The following is a 14,866-nucleotide window of genomic DNA, read 5'->3' on the forward strand; positions in this document are numbered from 1 at the left end:
GCTTAGTTGTTGCCTTGCGCTACACCCAGCTGATAAGGTAGAAGGACGCTGTCGTGTTACCTTATTCACATGACCGGAGAGGGCGGCATGGTGGCTCAGTGGGTAGCACTGTCGCCTCACAGCAAGAAGGTCCTGGGTTCGATCCCCAGGTGGGGCGGTCTGGGTCCTTTCTGTGTAAAGTTTGCATGTTCTTCCTGTGTCTATGTGGGTTTCCTTCGGGTGCTCCGGTTTCCTCCCACAGTCCAAAGACGAGCAAGTGGGTGAATTGGAGATACAAAATTGTCCATGACTGTGTTCAATATAACCTTGTGAAACCTGATGAATCTTGTGTAATGAGTAACTACCGTTCCTGTCATGAATGTAACCAAAGTGTAAAACATGACGTTAAAATCCTAATAAACAAACAAACAGGACTGGAGAGTTCTCTTTATTACAAATTTATCATCAGACCGGTAATCCACATTCTCATTTGTACACTCATCGTTTCTCAGCCGCTTTTAAAGACTTTCTTCTAGTTAGGGTTGAGGGAGAAGCATTGGGGCTGTGATTATGTGTGGTGGACTGAGTAGCTGACGTACTGAACCTGGTTGCATTTCCACCAAGCATCCTTATCTCATAGTTTTTGTTATACTGGTCTTTTATTGTATTTGATTCAGGCTTCTGATGTCTTTTGTTTGTCGGATGTAACCACTCTGCTTTTAGTGCACACAGTCAGTGTATTGATTTCTTTCCTTTAATAAATGAAAAAACATTACTTTTAAAGAAAAGGCATTGTGTGTGTGTGTGTGTGTGTGTGTGTGTGTGTCTGAGTGTGTGTGTGAGAGAGAGAGAGTCCTCTTTTGTTTTGATTCTGTCTGCTCAGTGTACTTGGATCTACATTTGCCCTTAACCACCCCGTTAAACTAGGGGTACCTTAAATCACAAAGCTTGGCAAAATTCACAAGCTTGGCATTCAAACCATGGATCAAACCTGAGTTATTGGAGCTGTGTGGCAAAACATTACCTCCTGCTTTTATTTTACACCATTTTCTCTCCTATTAGACAATAGCAACCAACTGGCAGGACTGATCTTTATCATGCACTCGAGTCACTGTTGGGGAGAGTCATCCTAGGGGAGAACATGCAAACTCCACACAGAAAGGAGCTGGACCGCCCCACCTGGGCATCAAACCTTCTTGCTGTGTGGCCACCCACTTAGCCACCGTGTGGACTATAATTAATGACATGAAAACAATACTGAGGGTGAATGAATACATGTCGCATAAATACTGTCGCTCAGCCACTCAGTAATGATCACTTGGCCTAAAAAGTACAAATATTTGTCATAAAACTGGTGCTGTCAAATTAAAAACCATACTTTTATACAGGCAGCAGATTTAACATGTAAAAGTAATTAAATACCTTTTTAAAATTAAGTACCCAATAATATAAATATTAACACAAACACACACACAGAGAAAGGATTTTATACAGCGTAACTACATAAATCTTAGTCATACAGACACTGATGTGCCCTGCTCTTTTCATCATCTTGTTTGGCGCCGCTCTCATGGCAGTCAGAGTGCCGATCCCTATCGCTGGCCCTCATTAAATCACAGGGTATGGCTAAACCCTGTGTAAGCGCTTCTTAAAAGAGCGATAAATCCTCCACAGATCGTCCATAAACATAAAAATAACAGACACTGTGCTGGCAACGACAAGAAAATGTATCACTTTGTACTGTATCCGTGTTTTATTATAGTTTAAAAACACAGACACGGGGTTTGTTTGGTAGAAATAGTCTGCAGCTTAGAATCTGTACAGGTTTTTAGTCATCTGAGTAATTGTGAATGTAGAGCAGTAGTACATCAGTGTGACTGGACTTGGTGACGGTGGGCGTCGTACCAATTTTTTTATGCCATCAGCAAGGTATGTTTTAGGTTGAGTGTGTAGCCACTGATGCAGCGCTGCTTTCACATCATCACATGAAAATCTTCTTCCCCTTAAAGCTTCTTTGAGCGTCCAAAAAGGTGGAAATCAGATGGAGCTAAGTCCAGATTATAAGCGTCTCTCAGTCTTTCAGACACGACCGAATACTACTCCTCCCACCCTCAGCGCTTCCACCCAACATATAAAAGTGATCTTTTTGAAGATCCCTTATATTTTACTAGTGGTTAACTGTAAAGATGTTCACGCTTAATGTTGCTTCCTAATACAATAAAAGCAGCCCTTGGAGACCAGAAGGCATTAACACAAAGTTGCCAGTGTTAAAACTCCTTATAGTTGTGTTTAAATAGTGTTTAGGTGCACTGGTACAGCAGAGCTGAATGCTAAACGCTGGTTGCCAGATAACAAAGCCTGAGAGCTAAAGTGTTGTATGAATCGGCATTTTATTGGTATAAAAAGACTAACCCAGCCTAAAATGTTACTCCAGGAGAGGCTGCAGTCATCGCATCTGATCGACCACAATGGAATACAAAAAACGCAGCAGAGCCCCATCTAGTGGTCATTTTTATATCATCAGCTAAATGATGGTTGGTGTAACATGAATCTACTGTACATGTTTCCGTCAATGTACAAACATAATGTCCTTAAATAATCCTCACATTAAATGACATCAAATGCCAACACTGGGCATTGCTTAATTAAACCATGAACAGGTCTCGGTACGAGCAGGGAAGAATCCAGTGTGAAGACCTCCTGCCTGGTACATCTTCTGACTGGTAATTAATAAACGTGTTGAGTGAAGAGCCCAGGGGATGTGGAAGCAACTAATTATGTTATATCAGTCAATCTGTAAGAAAGCATCATCTCAGATCCATCACAGATCTCAGCTGTGGGGATTTGGGATGAGTGCAGGAGAGAGATTATATTATATTATATATATATACCAATGAGGCATAACACTATGACCACCTATGACTTCATTAAATTGTGTTGGTCCCCCTTTTGCTGCCAAAACAGCCCAGAAACTGTGATGCTCTGTGCATTCTGACACCTTTCTATCAGAACCAGCATTAACTTCTTCAGCAATTTGAGCTACAGTAGCTCGTCTGTTGGTCAGCCTTCACTCCCCACGTGCATCAATGAGCCTTGGCCGCCCATGACCCTGTCGCCGGTTTACCACTGTTCCTTCCCTTGGAGCACTTTTGATAGATGCTGACCACTGCAGACCGGGAACATCCCACGAGAGCTGCAGTTTTGGAGATGCTCTGACCCAGTCGTCTAGCCATCACAATCTGGCCCTCGTCAAACTCGCTCAAATCCTCACGCTTGATCATTTTTCCTGCTTCTAACTTCAACTTTGAGGATAAAATGTTCACTTGCTGTGTAATATATCCCCCCCACTAACAGGTGCCGTGATGAAGAGATAATCAGTGTTATTAACTTCACCTGTCAGTGGTCATAATGTTATGCCTCATCTGTGTATATTTAACTAAACCATATAAAGTCCATGTAAATTAGACATAATATTTAGTGCAGTCCTTTTTTCCTACAGTGCTTTTTGGAACACAGCCACAATTCTGAAATCTGCTTTTATGAGACAGAGATCACACTGTTTGGTGCAGTAGTTTCCATAATGTGAATGCATTAAGATATCAAATATATCGAGTAATTCAAACTGATGTGAAATTATTGTCATTAGAATGTAAGATTTAAAACTAGTGCAAGATATTTGTTTAAATGAAAGTGTACCAACCAAACATGTTGTAATATTATCCTTTAGAATAACTACCACACTGATCAGCCATAACATTAGAACCACCTCCTGGTTTCTACACTCACTGTCCATTTTATCAGCTCCACTTACCATATAGAAGCACTTTGTAGTTCTACAATTACTGACTGTAGTCCATCGGTTTCTCTACATACTTTTTTAACCTGCTTTCACCGTTCTTTAATGATCCCTGGTATTATTTAGGCGGTGGATCATTCTCAGCACTGCAGTGACACTGACATGGTGGTGGTGTGTTAGTGTGTTGTGCTGGTATGAGTGGATCAGACACAGCAGCTCTGCTGGAGTTTTTAGATACCGTGTCCACTCACTGTCCACTCTATTACACACTCCTACCTAGTTGGTCCACCTTGCAGATGTAAAGTCAGAGACGATCGCTCATCTATTGCTGCTGTTCGAGTCGGTCACCTTCTAGACCTTCATCAGTGGTCACAGGACGCTGCCCACGGGGCGCTGTTGGCTGGATATTTTTGGTTGGTGGACTACTCTCAGTCTAGCAGTGACAGTGAGGTGTTTAAAAACTCCATCAGTGCTGCTGTGTCTGATCCACTCATACCAGCACAACACACACTAACACACCACCACCATGTCAGTGTCACTGCAGTGCTGAGAATGATCCACCACCTAAATAATACCTGCTCTGTGGTGGTCCTGACCATTGAAGAACAGGGTGAAAGCAGGCCAAAATAAGTATGTAGAGAAATAGATGGACTACAGTCAGTAATTGTAGAACTACAAAGTGCTTCTATTTGGTAAGTGGAGCTGATAAAATAGTGTGTGTAGAAACAAGGAAACGGTCATATTGTTATGCCTTATCGGTGTATACTATACGTATATAAACCAAAGAAAGTGGCTGTTTGTGTAATAGAGATCTCTTTTATTATAGTGCATTTCTCAGATGTTACAAGATGGGTTAAAAAAAAGCAAGAAAAATTATAATAAAAAAGAAAAACCTAAGAAAAGAAAGCATGCACACCTGCACATGTTTTATTTTTTTGCCTTTTCTGTTTTTCTTCAACAATTTCAAAGTTAAAGCTTCACAACTAAACATAACTGCTAAACGATGTGGCTATCTAGAGTACATGGCCTTACACATTTAATCACTTGTCATACAGAAGATGTTCGTCATTCAATAAAATAAACCGGTTCATTACAGTCGGCCTGCGAGTTCATCATGACACAATGAAAGGCCTGAAATAGAAATCAGAGCTGGTTTTTGGTGTATTGTAAAAGAAAGCAGATCATTTAAAACCGTCGTCCAAGTGTAGATCTATAAATACACTTTTTTTCTAAGGGGTCAGTACAGGGTCGGGACCTTATACAGTATGAAACATTTGGAGTAGTTTGAAATACAGATATAGAGGAAAAACATGTCAGTTAATTAGAAAGGTTCAAAAGTCTAAAGACGCTTTTTTTTTTTTACTGAAAGTGGCTTATAGTTGAGCCAGAAACAAAGACAGGAGCAAAATCAAATACATAGTCAGACATTGTAAACCTAAAGGCGCGACTGAATAGAAGTAGCTCTTCTTTCAAAAATAAGGGCGCTAATAAAGGTTGCTCTGTCAGATCGGTAGATCTTAACTAGGCTCACACTCGTAGGAGGTTACAGTCTGTAAGAGGAATTCCTGCAGCAGCGATGAATGGACAACCGGACCATCTAACTGCACAACTGATTCAGACCTGAAGATCTGAATGCCGATGATTGGGAATAACATTTAATAAAAATAAACCTCAAAAAAAGAAAAGAAAACAATCAGAACGACGAGTGGGAGCAGCTCTTAAAGGGCCCAACAACTTCATTTAACTCTCGGTCTCCAAATAATCTCACATATAATCAAACAGGACAAAAAAACTTTCGGATCTTTAATGAAGATGTTCAGCCACTGATGCTTGTGTTGCTTATTATTATAGCTGTAGTATGTAAAGATGTTATCTGTAGGGACAGCACACAAACACTTAAGATCTTATTATTTACTTATTCTGTGATACGTCATGCCAAATCCATCAAGACGGCTTCAACTTTGAGCTACTACTAGATCAATTTTAACCAAATTTGTACAAACTGTAGGTCTAAAAGCATCATGCAAAGGAAATCCTGCAATTATCTTCTACTAACAGTAAGCAGGTTTAAATGCCTGATCATGGTTTTACTTTAAAATATAGCTTCAAGTAAAAAAGCTAGAACGCATGCGATGTTTCTTAGCTCATATTATCCTGGACAGGAACCTTTCGAATAGGTATTTAAATCATGGGTCCACATATCTGCCATTCAACCGGGGAATCTACAGCCATGCGTTTCTATAAAGGTGGGCAACAAGACCAATAATAAGCAGACAGGCTTTTGTATTTTAAATAATGCAAAGAAGGATCTAGGATGGAAAATGTCACTTTATTGTCTTTTTCTCCCAACCTGATGCAGGTTACAAAGTGTTTCATCATGTAGGGGGGTGGGGGGTGTGGGGTGGGGGGGGTGTTAAAAAGGGTATTGACAAACCTTGTAACATCTTAGACATGCGTGACTACTTTAAGATGAAAAATCAAGACTTTTAATATCATTTAATCTACACGTAACAAAACATTTAGCATCCTGGGTCGTTCTTTGCCAGAGAGGGAGACAATGTATAGGAATAAACATAGCGATAGAGAACCGAGCTGCACGATAAGCACGTGTTTAAAGGCACAGCAGGGCTGCTCCCACTCCTCACACACACACACACACACTTCCATTCTGGTGTGTGTACACATGCCAACACTGGTCAGAGTCTCCAAAGTCAAAACAAAACAAACTAATGGAAAAAAAAGAGAGAGATGGATAAGGTGGGCGACCAAGAGACTAAATCCAGTGCTGCTGTTACCACACACACTCACATACACACACACCCATACACAGAGCAAAGGGCAGGTGGAATGGATCATTTAGCGTTTTTCAGCTGGTTGGAGAGCCAGTCGAGACCTTCGTACAGGCCGTCTCCGCTGGTGGCGCATGTGGCCTGGATATACCAGTTACGGTGCCGCAGTGAGTGCAGACCCAGTTTATCTGTGATCTCTGCTGCATTCATAGCGTTGGGAAGATCCTGCAGGGAAACACATTGCACCGATAAGACAAAGCAAGGTGATACAAGGCAATACATTTATTATATTTATTAACATCATGTTTCACACACTGGTTACAGTCATGACAGGACAGGAAGTTACTGGTTACACTGGTTACTGGTAGATTTATCAGTTTAAGTTTAATATCAAATACAGTCATGGACAATTTAGTATCTTCAATTCACCTCACTTGCACGTCTTTGGACTGTGGGAGGAAACCGGAGCTCCCGGAGGAAACCCACACAGTCACAGGGAGAACATGCAAACTCCACACAGAAAGAAACCGGGCCGCCCCACCTGGGAAACGAACCTAGGACCTTCTTGCATGAGGCAACAGTGGTACAGACCGAGCCACTGTGTCACCCCTATACATATACACGTGTACGTGTGCGTGTATATATAAAAAATGTGCCGTTAACGCAAATTCTGTACAGGAAGAATTTACCTATACAGGCAGTGAGTGCCATGTAGAATTACATCACGAAGACCCGCATTGTTATGTTTTGTACTTAACCACGAAATACAAATGACAAAGAACGTGTTGTCTTTATTGCTTAATCCCCAACTTGGAGCATCACACTTAAACATAACACGCCGTTACCCGCTGGTCACCTGATACACATATCAACTCCGTGACGTACAGTGGTAACGTGATACGCAGATCACACGCATGATAATAAGCTTTTTTAATATCTGTCTTGCCAAAATCTGACCTTACTATGTTCATTAAATGATCAATATTTCTGCAGTGAAGCTAATTTAATTTCGAAGCTAATTTAAAACCTCATTTGGGAGGGTTTCAGCTTTCATATGAGTCATTTCTAAAACCAATGGATGAATTTAAAGTCAGGTTATAAGCTTTTGTTTCCACAACATGGATAAGCGACAGAACTTCTGTCAGGGACTGTATGTCTATATATATTTATGTATGTATATTAGGGCTGTCAAATTTTAATCGCGATTAATCTAAAAACAAACATTTTAAACAAACATTAAAATATCACAGCCTGAGTGTTCCTGTTAAATCACCAGTCTGATTTAGCCAGCCAAGCTGCTGTTCTCACCTGTTTGTTGGCAAAGACCAACAGCACGGCATCTCTGAGCTCGTCTTCAGCCAGCATCCTTGTCAGCTCCTCTCTCGCCTCATTTACTCGTTCCCTGTCGTTACTGTCCACCACAAAAATCAGACCTGAGACACAGACAGGCAGAGAGGAGGAGAAATATTGGTTAAAAGTGCAACCGTGCAGAATTTGTATTGAAACGTATGAGTAGTTAGAGAGACTTACCTTGTGTGTTCTGGAAGTAGTGCCTCCACAGGGGTCGGATCTTATCCTGACCGCCGACATCCCAAACCGTGAAACTAATGTTTTTATATTCTACAGTCTCTACGTTAAAACCTGCAAAGGGAAAGGGAGCATGTCAGAGTGGACAACGTGAAAGCCCTTAGGTGCAACATTCGTGGGATCATCAAGGGCAACCTTAAGTTTAAAACAGACATCAGTTTAATCTTTACATATTCTTTACCTTACTAACAACACACATGCATGGCAATCTGTCAGTATATATAACTCAATGGAATTGAGACTAATGCTGCCTAAAGTAGTTTATCTGTACACAGAAATACATAGCTTGTTTATTTGTTCGATTCCTAACGCCATGCCAGATGCTAAGGCTAAATAAAAGTTTCTATCTTTAAAAAGTCAAACGTGGGGGTCGATGTGTTTCTGTACAGGAATTCATTAAAAGACTTAATATGGATTCGGGTGTTTAAGTAACTGAGAGGATGTAGTTTTATTTATGTATGTAGGAATACATTTTAAGAATGTAAGCATTAAATGGGGGGGGGGGGGGGGATTACAGTAACTACAAGATAAACACAGTGAAACAAATTAGCAAAGCAACTGACCGATAGTGGGGATGGTGGTGACGATCTCGCCCAGTTTAAGTTTGTACAGTATGGTAGTTTTTCCAGCAGCATCCAAACCCACCATCAGGATTCGCATCTCTTTCTTCCCGAAGAGATTCTTAAAGAGGCCTGCAAACATGTTCCCCATGGTGGCAGATCTGAGGAAGGATAAAAGGAAGATCAGAACATCACAGATCCATGACTGAAGCTTGAGGATATTGTTCATACATTAATTAAGTCATCTGTTTTTACTTTAGTTAAACAGTGTGTGGTATCTTTTCTTCGGCAAATAGACATAAAAGTCTGTTAAAAGCAAGACAATTCAGTTGTATTTGGCCTTGTGAGAATACAGCCGGTCATCTGTGACACAAAGCCAGAAAGACGCCCCACGGCCACCTTTCACAGGTTTATAATCATATACAGTGATATTCATGCAAAAAGCAGAAAGAGGATGTGTAAATGCTGCAGCAAGGGACATATCAAGTTAAAATTCTTCAACGGCAAGAAAGCACCTCAGCATGCAATAACAACTTTGCACTAATGTGTTTTCTCACATTATTTACAAGCTTTATGGCTTGTGAAAAATTATCATACTGCATATTGTTACATATACCACATCTTAAGTTGCTTTTTTGGCAATATAACCCACCTCTACATTACTGATGTCTGTGCAAAACTAATCAGTCTTTTTAATCAGTTGAAGCTTAAAGAAAATGAAATACCTCGGTACCCACATAAGCAAAGACAATGGAAAAGCAGCACATCAGCACATCCTTTTCCTAATTATGACTAAGTTTGAAGTTATTACGTCTGTAGCAGTAATCAGTTTGAGGCTGTAGTTGTTTCGAGACTACAGAACTCGAGATTAATACAGACTGTGGTTAGGAAACCAAAGTACAGGTTTTAAAAAAAGGAAGCAAAGCGACACAATGAGGTCAGTGATGTGGTGAATGTAGGCCACTGCAGGTAACCAGAGACATGAGCGGCCTGTAAAGGAAGTCACCTGAGCTCTGAATTAATCAAGAGAGGACAGCATATCCCATAGTGACCAAGAAACACTAAAAGGACTAAAGTCTGGGGTTTTTTCTCTCTATAGCGTTAAGTTGTAATTGCACTGTAATGAACTGTTTGTTACCTGCAAGTATTTAAATCTACATTCTGAATGTTGAACTGGTTCTGCTCAGTGTTTATGTTCACGGTTAAGATGTGTTAAAGTATACAGAGATGTTGATATGAAACTGTGACGTATTTTATATTCTCTCTCTCTCTCTCAGCCTAAAACAAATCAGAGCAAGCCGGCAGTCACTGTAATCTGTTAAGAATGACAACCAATGAAAAGAGAAGTGTGCGTAAGCCTGGCGTGTAACCATTTATATTTACTGCTAACTGAACCATGTTACTAATAATTCATTTTGTATAGTATTCAAATTACAGTGTTAAATGTTAAGCACTTAGCAGGACTAATTACTTTGGGGAGGGGGAGGTGGATAATAAAGCATTATGTAATAAAAAAAATTGAATCATCACACAGATGTCAATTTCCTGCTCTGCAAATTCTCCTTTCTGCCTCTCAGCACATTTAACAGCCACTTGTCTACTTTTATAATCACAGATTTGCTGTGCCCTAAACAAAAATGATTGCTTTTAGAGAACTTGACCCTCACCTTTAACTATTCTTAAGAAACTGCACTTAATACTCGTCAAATGTGGCAACGATTTGGTCAAATATTTATTTGGGTAGCACTGTCGCCTCACAGCAAGAAGGTCCTGGGTTCGATCCCCAGGTGGAGCGTTCCAGGTCCTTTCTGTGCGAAGTTTGCATGTTCTCCCCGTGTCTGTGTGGGGTTTACTCCAGGAGCTCCGGGTTTTCATCCGAATGTTCTGATGTTTTAAAAATGGCTATGGTAGAATTTTAAATGCCAGTTTGGTCTGCAAGTCCATCAATATAAAAATAGCTTTTAAACCATTAATTTAGTATTTAAAAAGCCATTTTATGATCAAAGTAATAAATAAATGGAAATGTAATTATTTAGCCCATCAAAAAGGGCTTTTCTTAATTCCTAAATCTCACTTCTCAAAACTTCTGCTTCGACATTTGCAATTCTTAAGGAGCACAGACTCAGCAAGGCTAGAAGGAAGTGTGCTGTAAAACTGACTCATACTGGGAACAAACACAGTGGAACAGGAGGAGCTTACAACTGGTCGATTTGTTTAACCACCTACGAAAAATGCTAAGAGAAGTGGGTGTGTGTGGACTGAGTTACTGAAGAAAAATTACACATTAAGATACACGAGACATCACACTGGCCAGTTTCCATCCACTGTCAACAACCACGACTTGAGCCTCATAAGTAATTCAAAAGCTCAACACAGGATTAATTATTGACTGAGAAAGACAAGAGAAGGGAGGAGGACTGGATAATAAGACCTCAGCAATGGTCTCTGGTCTGTAAAGACAACACGGACCTTCTCCCTTCATGACCACAGCACAAAAAAGCAACACCCTGGCTTTAACACGATGACACACCTAACAGACAATCCTACTGTCATATTGCTATAGTTCATCTCAGCGTTATCTATTCTGTAGCTAGGATAAGGAAATACCCTTGTACCCTTGTATACCCCTTGTATACTTAAGACAACAGTAAATACCAGATTACCATTACCAAACACAATTTTAAAATGTTTCATGGAAGTTTGGAGGGTTTTTAAAGGCACAGAAATACAGGTAGTATTTTTTGTACCATTGTTTTACAAACAAAACCTGGACCAGGCCATGGACTGTTAAAATTGTGAGTCAGATTAGCTCTGGGGTGCTTTTCACACATTGTGCCTAAAACGGCAAATTGCAGTTTAACACCCAGATAAACACACATGTGCACCAAAGAACAGGCCTTATAAAATGCCTTATATAAAATCAAACTAAACAGCAAACATAGGAACTTTATGCTTAACAATTCTCTTGTTCTTTTCATTTAACTGAAATGTGAGATTGTCAGAGTGAGAATAAGACACTTGTTAATAGAAGAGATATGTTTGATAAGAAAAACAGACTCAAGATAAGGCTGGAAATCACAGAAAATCACCTTCGCCAGAGATTTAGACTGCAACAAAGGCTTTTATAAAAGTGGAAATAAAAAAAACACCTTAAACTACTAACAGAAACCTGCACTGGATGTATGTATCTATCACGAGTATCTAATAATCACACTATTTAAAATACTGCACCTAGATCATAAGCAAACACATTTTGACAGCCTGAGTTATAAGCATATAAGAGCCTAAAGTTAAGCACATGACATTATCTGATCTCCTCAAGGTTGCAACACTTGGTTTGAAGACCAACACGGAGTACGACCGATCCAAACCCAACACATCAAGTGCATGGTCGTCGTTATATTATGGATGTTAATGATTAACTTACCAAAATTAGTCATTGTTTGATTACAGCGGTCAGTAAAAAGGTCAATTTAATTCGTTTTCAACAACTGACAATTAATTTAGGGCAGTTACAGATCTCTTACACACAAGGGAAGTAAAGTGTTTAAAATTCAAACGTCCTCAGTGTTCATGCTTATTTACCACCTTAATCTGTTAATCATTCAAAAAATATAAAAATGTTTTAAACATTTTTTATTTAACCATAAAAATATATATAATAATATATAAAGGTTTTTTAGGTAGTCAAAACAACAGTTAATGTGGGCGCACAGGACAAATGGATGTAAAACCTGTTCGGTCTAATTACCTTTGTTGGTTTAAGCCCAACTGTAGGCAAACATCAATTCAAGTGTTAATTTAAAGAGCCAAGGCAGACACAACTGTACAGACTACTTCCTGTATATAGAACAAGCTTTAGTGAGCTCAAAATTAGGAACATCTCCATCCAGTCCCCCTTCTATTTTATTTTTATTCTAATATTAAAGCTCTTAGTACATCAATAATAATAGAATAGAATGCCATTATTTGTCATTTATACATATACACGTGTACAGTACAACAAAATTCTTTCTTTACATATCCCAGCTTGTTTGGAAGCCGGGGTCAGATCGCAGGGTCAGTCATTGTACTCCTGGAGCAGAGAGGGTTAAGGGTCTTGCTCAAGGGCCCAACAATGGCTGCATGGCAGAGCTGGGATTCAAACTCTCAACCTTTCAGCTGATAGCCCAAAGCTCTACCCACTAAGCTACCACTGACGATGGTGCGTTTTAAGACAACTCAAAACAGAGATCCTGTGTTCATGTTACATGGACAAAATGTCAGTGGATCACACTGAAAACTGAGTAAAATCCTTTTAAGTCTTTTAGGCCAGTACTCATTGGATCTGGACATCACTAGTAAAATAGTATAGGTGATACACTCTTATTAATAACTTGTAACCTTGATAGACAGTGTATAATGTCAGGCCTTCTATTATTTAAGAGAAACGTGACATCTTGATTTTAAATGTTGGTCTTGTAATTTACCCAAGTTAATAAAACAAATGATTTTACAAGTAAACGTAATCTGTGGGTGTTTGTTTTCAAAGATTTTATCAATTGGGAACCTAATTATCAGAATCAGAATCACTTTATTTCGCCAGGTATGTTACACCTACGAGGAATTTGCTTTGGTGATACACACAATAGTACAGATATATTTGCATTACTTTACTGAACATTACTTTATCTTTGCATTACTTTACTGAACATTATCTTTGCATTACTTTACTGAACATTACTTTATCTTTGCATTACTTTACTGAACATTATATTTGCATTACTTTACTAAACATTACTTTATCTTTGCATTACTGAAGTGTTGTTTTCTAGGACTTCTATTATAATAAATAAAACAAATATATTTTATAACAGTACAAACCACTTAATTGTTCAATGTCAATGGGAAGGAATTAACACGATCATAGCTGTTCTTAATATTCATATGCATTATTACAATAATATATCAGGTCTATTTAATGTCAGTGGGAAATATAATTAAATAATAATAATAGCTGATTTATTTGAAAGATCAGTGACAAAGCGCATGAAGTCGTTTTCTTTCTCGATGACAGTAATACGCATTTTACACAATACAATACAATCAGCCTTTTCTGTAAATATTTGTGGGTAATAATAAAATATTAATCGTGTGTATTAATAAAAACATAATCTGTTAAATGTGCTGGAGTTAATGAACCTAATTCGATTCTGTGTCGTTTCCATCATTCAAACCGCTGATCGAAAACATCAGGCCTAAACCACACTAGCAAATTTACCTTTTATACTACAAATATGAGCTTATTAATATTGTTACGTGTATAAAAGCAGACTTATTTAGATTACGTTCGTTTTTTGGACGATTAACTCATCCTAAGGCTCGCGTTTTACAGACACTTAACAACCCACGATAAGCTTAGCATCTGCGGCTAATTACAAAACCTGAATCAGCTCGGACTAAAACGTTCATTATAACATTAACAACCAAATGCAATTAATTAGTGTGAATAGGTAAAAACTACGGGCGCATAGTAAATAAATCATTCATACATTTGAATGACTGGTTAGCTGAATCATCGACCATTAGCTCTATTAGCTCTGCTACCGGGCTAGCAAACTAGCTTTCCTGCTAACGTAAAAGCTAACTTGCTACAAGGCTCACCAAAAAATATCCGCTTTATGATTATTTATCGTCCCCAGCATAACTTCAATCAGAAATAATGTTAATTAAGAGCTAATGTTACATAAAACTCCCCGAATATAAAAAAATACGTTGAGTTTATTCTATTTTTAATTACCGTTTTCAGTCCGGCTTCCCGACAAAATCAGTCTCCTCTTCACCGCTAACGACAAAATGGCGTCTGTTACAGGCCAAAAAGCAGCCGCGTCATGGGCGTTGTCCAAAGTAAGATTTTATCCAATCATCTCATACAAAGCCGCCTTCTAATCCCGCCTACAACCCGTTTCACCCAATCAAATTCGAAAGACGTGTTTTTTCTTGGACAGTCTACAGCCGGTTTGCAAAGGACACATCCTAAACCGCGAATCAGCGAGTGTGCAAACTAGGCAGCCATGACACATTACAGCTTATTACACTCGCCCCCTATTTAGTTACCCTATCTAGTAAAGTTTTGATCTGTTTAACACGGCAATAAGTGATGAACTAATTCCTGC

At 39.1% G+C, this 14,866-nt stretch overlaps 1 protein-coding gene across 1 annotated transcript; it reads right to left on the reverse strand.

The window, feature by feature from the left end:
• Positions 1-6,085: 6,085 nt before the first annotated feature.
• arf2a (ADP-ribosylation factor 2a) lies at positions 6,086-14,552 on the reverse strand. Its single transcript, XM_062985103.1, has 5 exons — positions 14,491-14,552; positions 8,715-8,872; positions 8,095-8,205; positions 7,873-7,997; positions 6,086-6,789 (listed from the first exon to the last, which is right to left on the reverse strand). Exons 2-5 carry the CDS (start codon positions 8,860-8,862, stop codon positions 6,628-6,630), a joined length of 546 nt encoding a protein of 181 aa, XP_062841173.1. The 5' UTR covers positions 8,863-8,872; positions 14,491-14,552; the 3' UTR covers positions 6,086-6,627.
• Between the last annotated feature and the right edge of the window lie 314 nt (positions 14,553-14,866).

This window comes from Trichomycterus rosablanca, chromosome 22 (genome assembly GCF_030014385.1).
Source record: "Trichomycterus rosablanca isolate fTriRos1 chromosome 22, fTriRos1.hap1, whole genome shotgun sequence".
Classification (NCBI taxonomy): domain Eukaryota; kingdom Metazoa; phylum Chordata; class Actinopteri; order Siluriformes; family Trichomycteridae; genus Trichomycterus; species Trichomycterus rosablanca.

What these genes read in the sequence shown, in the direction of transcription:
- arf2a (XM_062985103.1), bottom strand. Translation starts at nt 8,862, where the DNA reads ATGGGGAACATGTTTGCAGGCCTCTTTAAGAATCTCTTCGGGAAGAAA. An exon ending in CACCACCATCCCCACTATCG is followed by an intron (nt 8,206 to 8,714) that starts GTCAGTTGCTTT and finishes TTCCCTTTGCAG; the next exon opens with GTTTTAACGTAGAGACTGTA. An exon ending in CTACTTCCAGAACACACAAG is followed by an intron (nt 7,998 to 8,094) that starts GTAAGTCTCTCT and finishes TCTGTGTCTCAG; the next exon opens with GTCTGATTTTTGTGGTGGAC.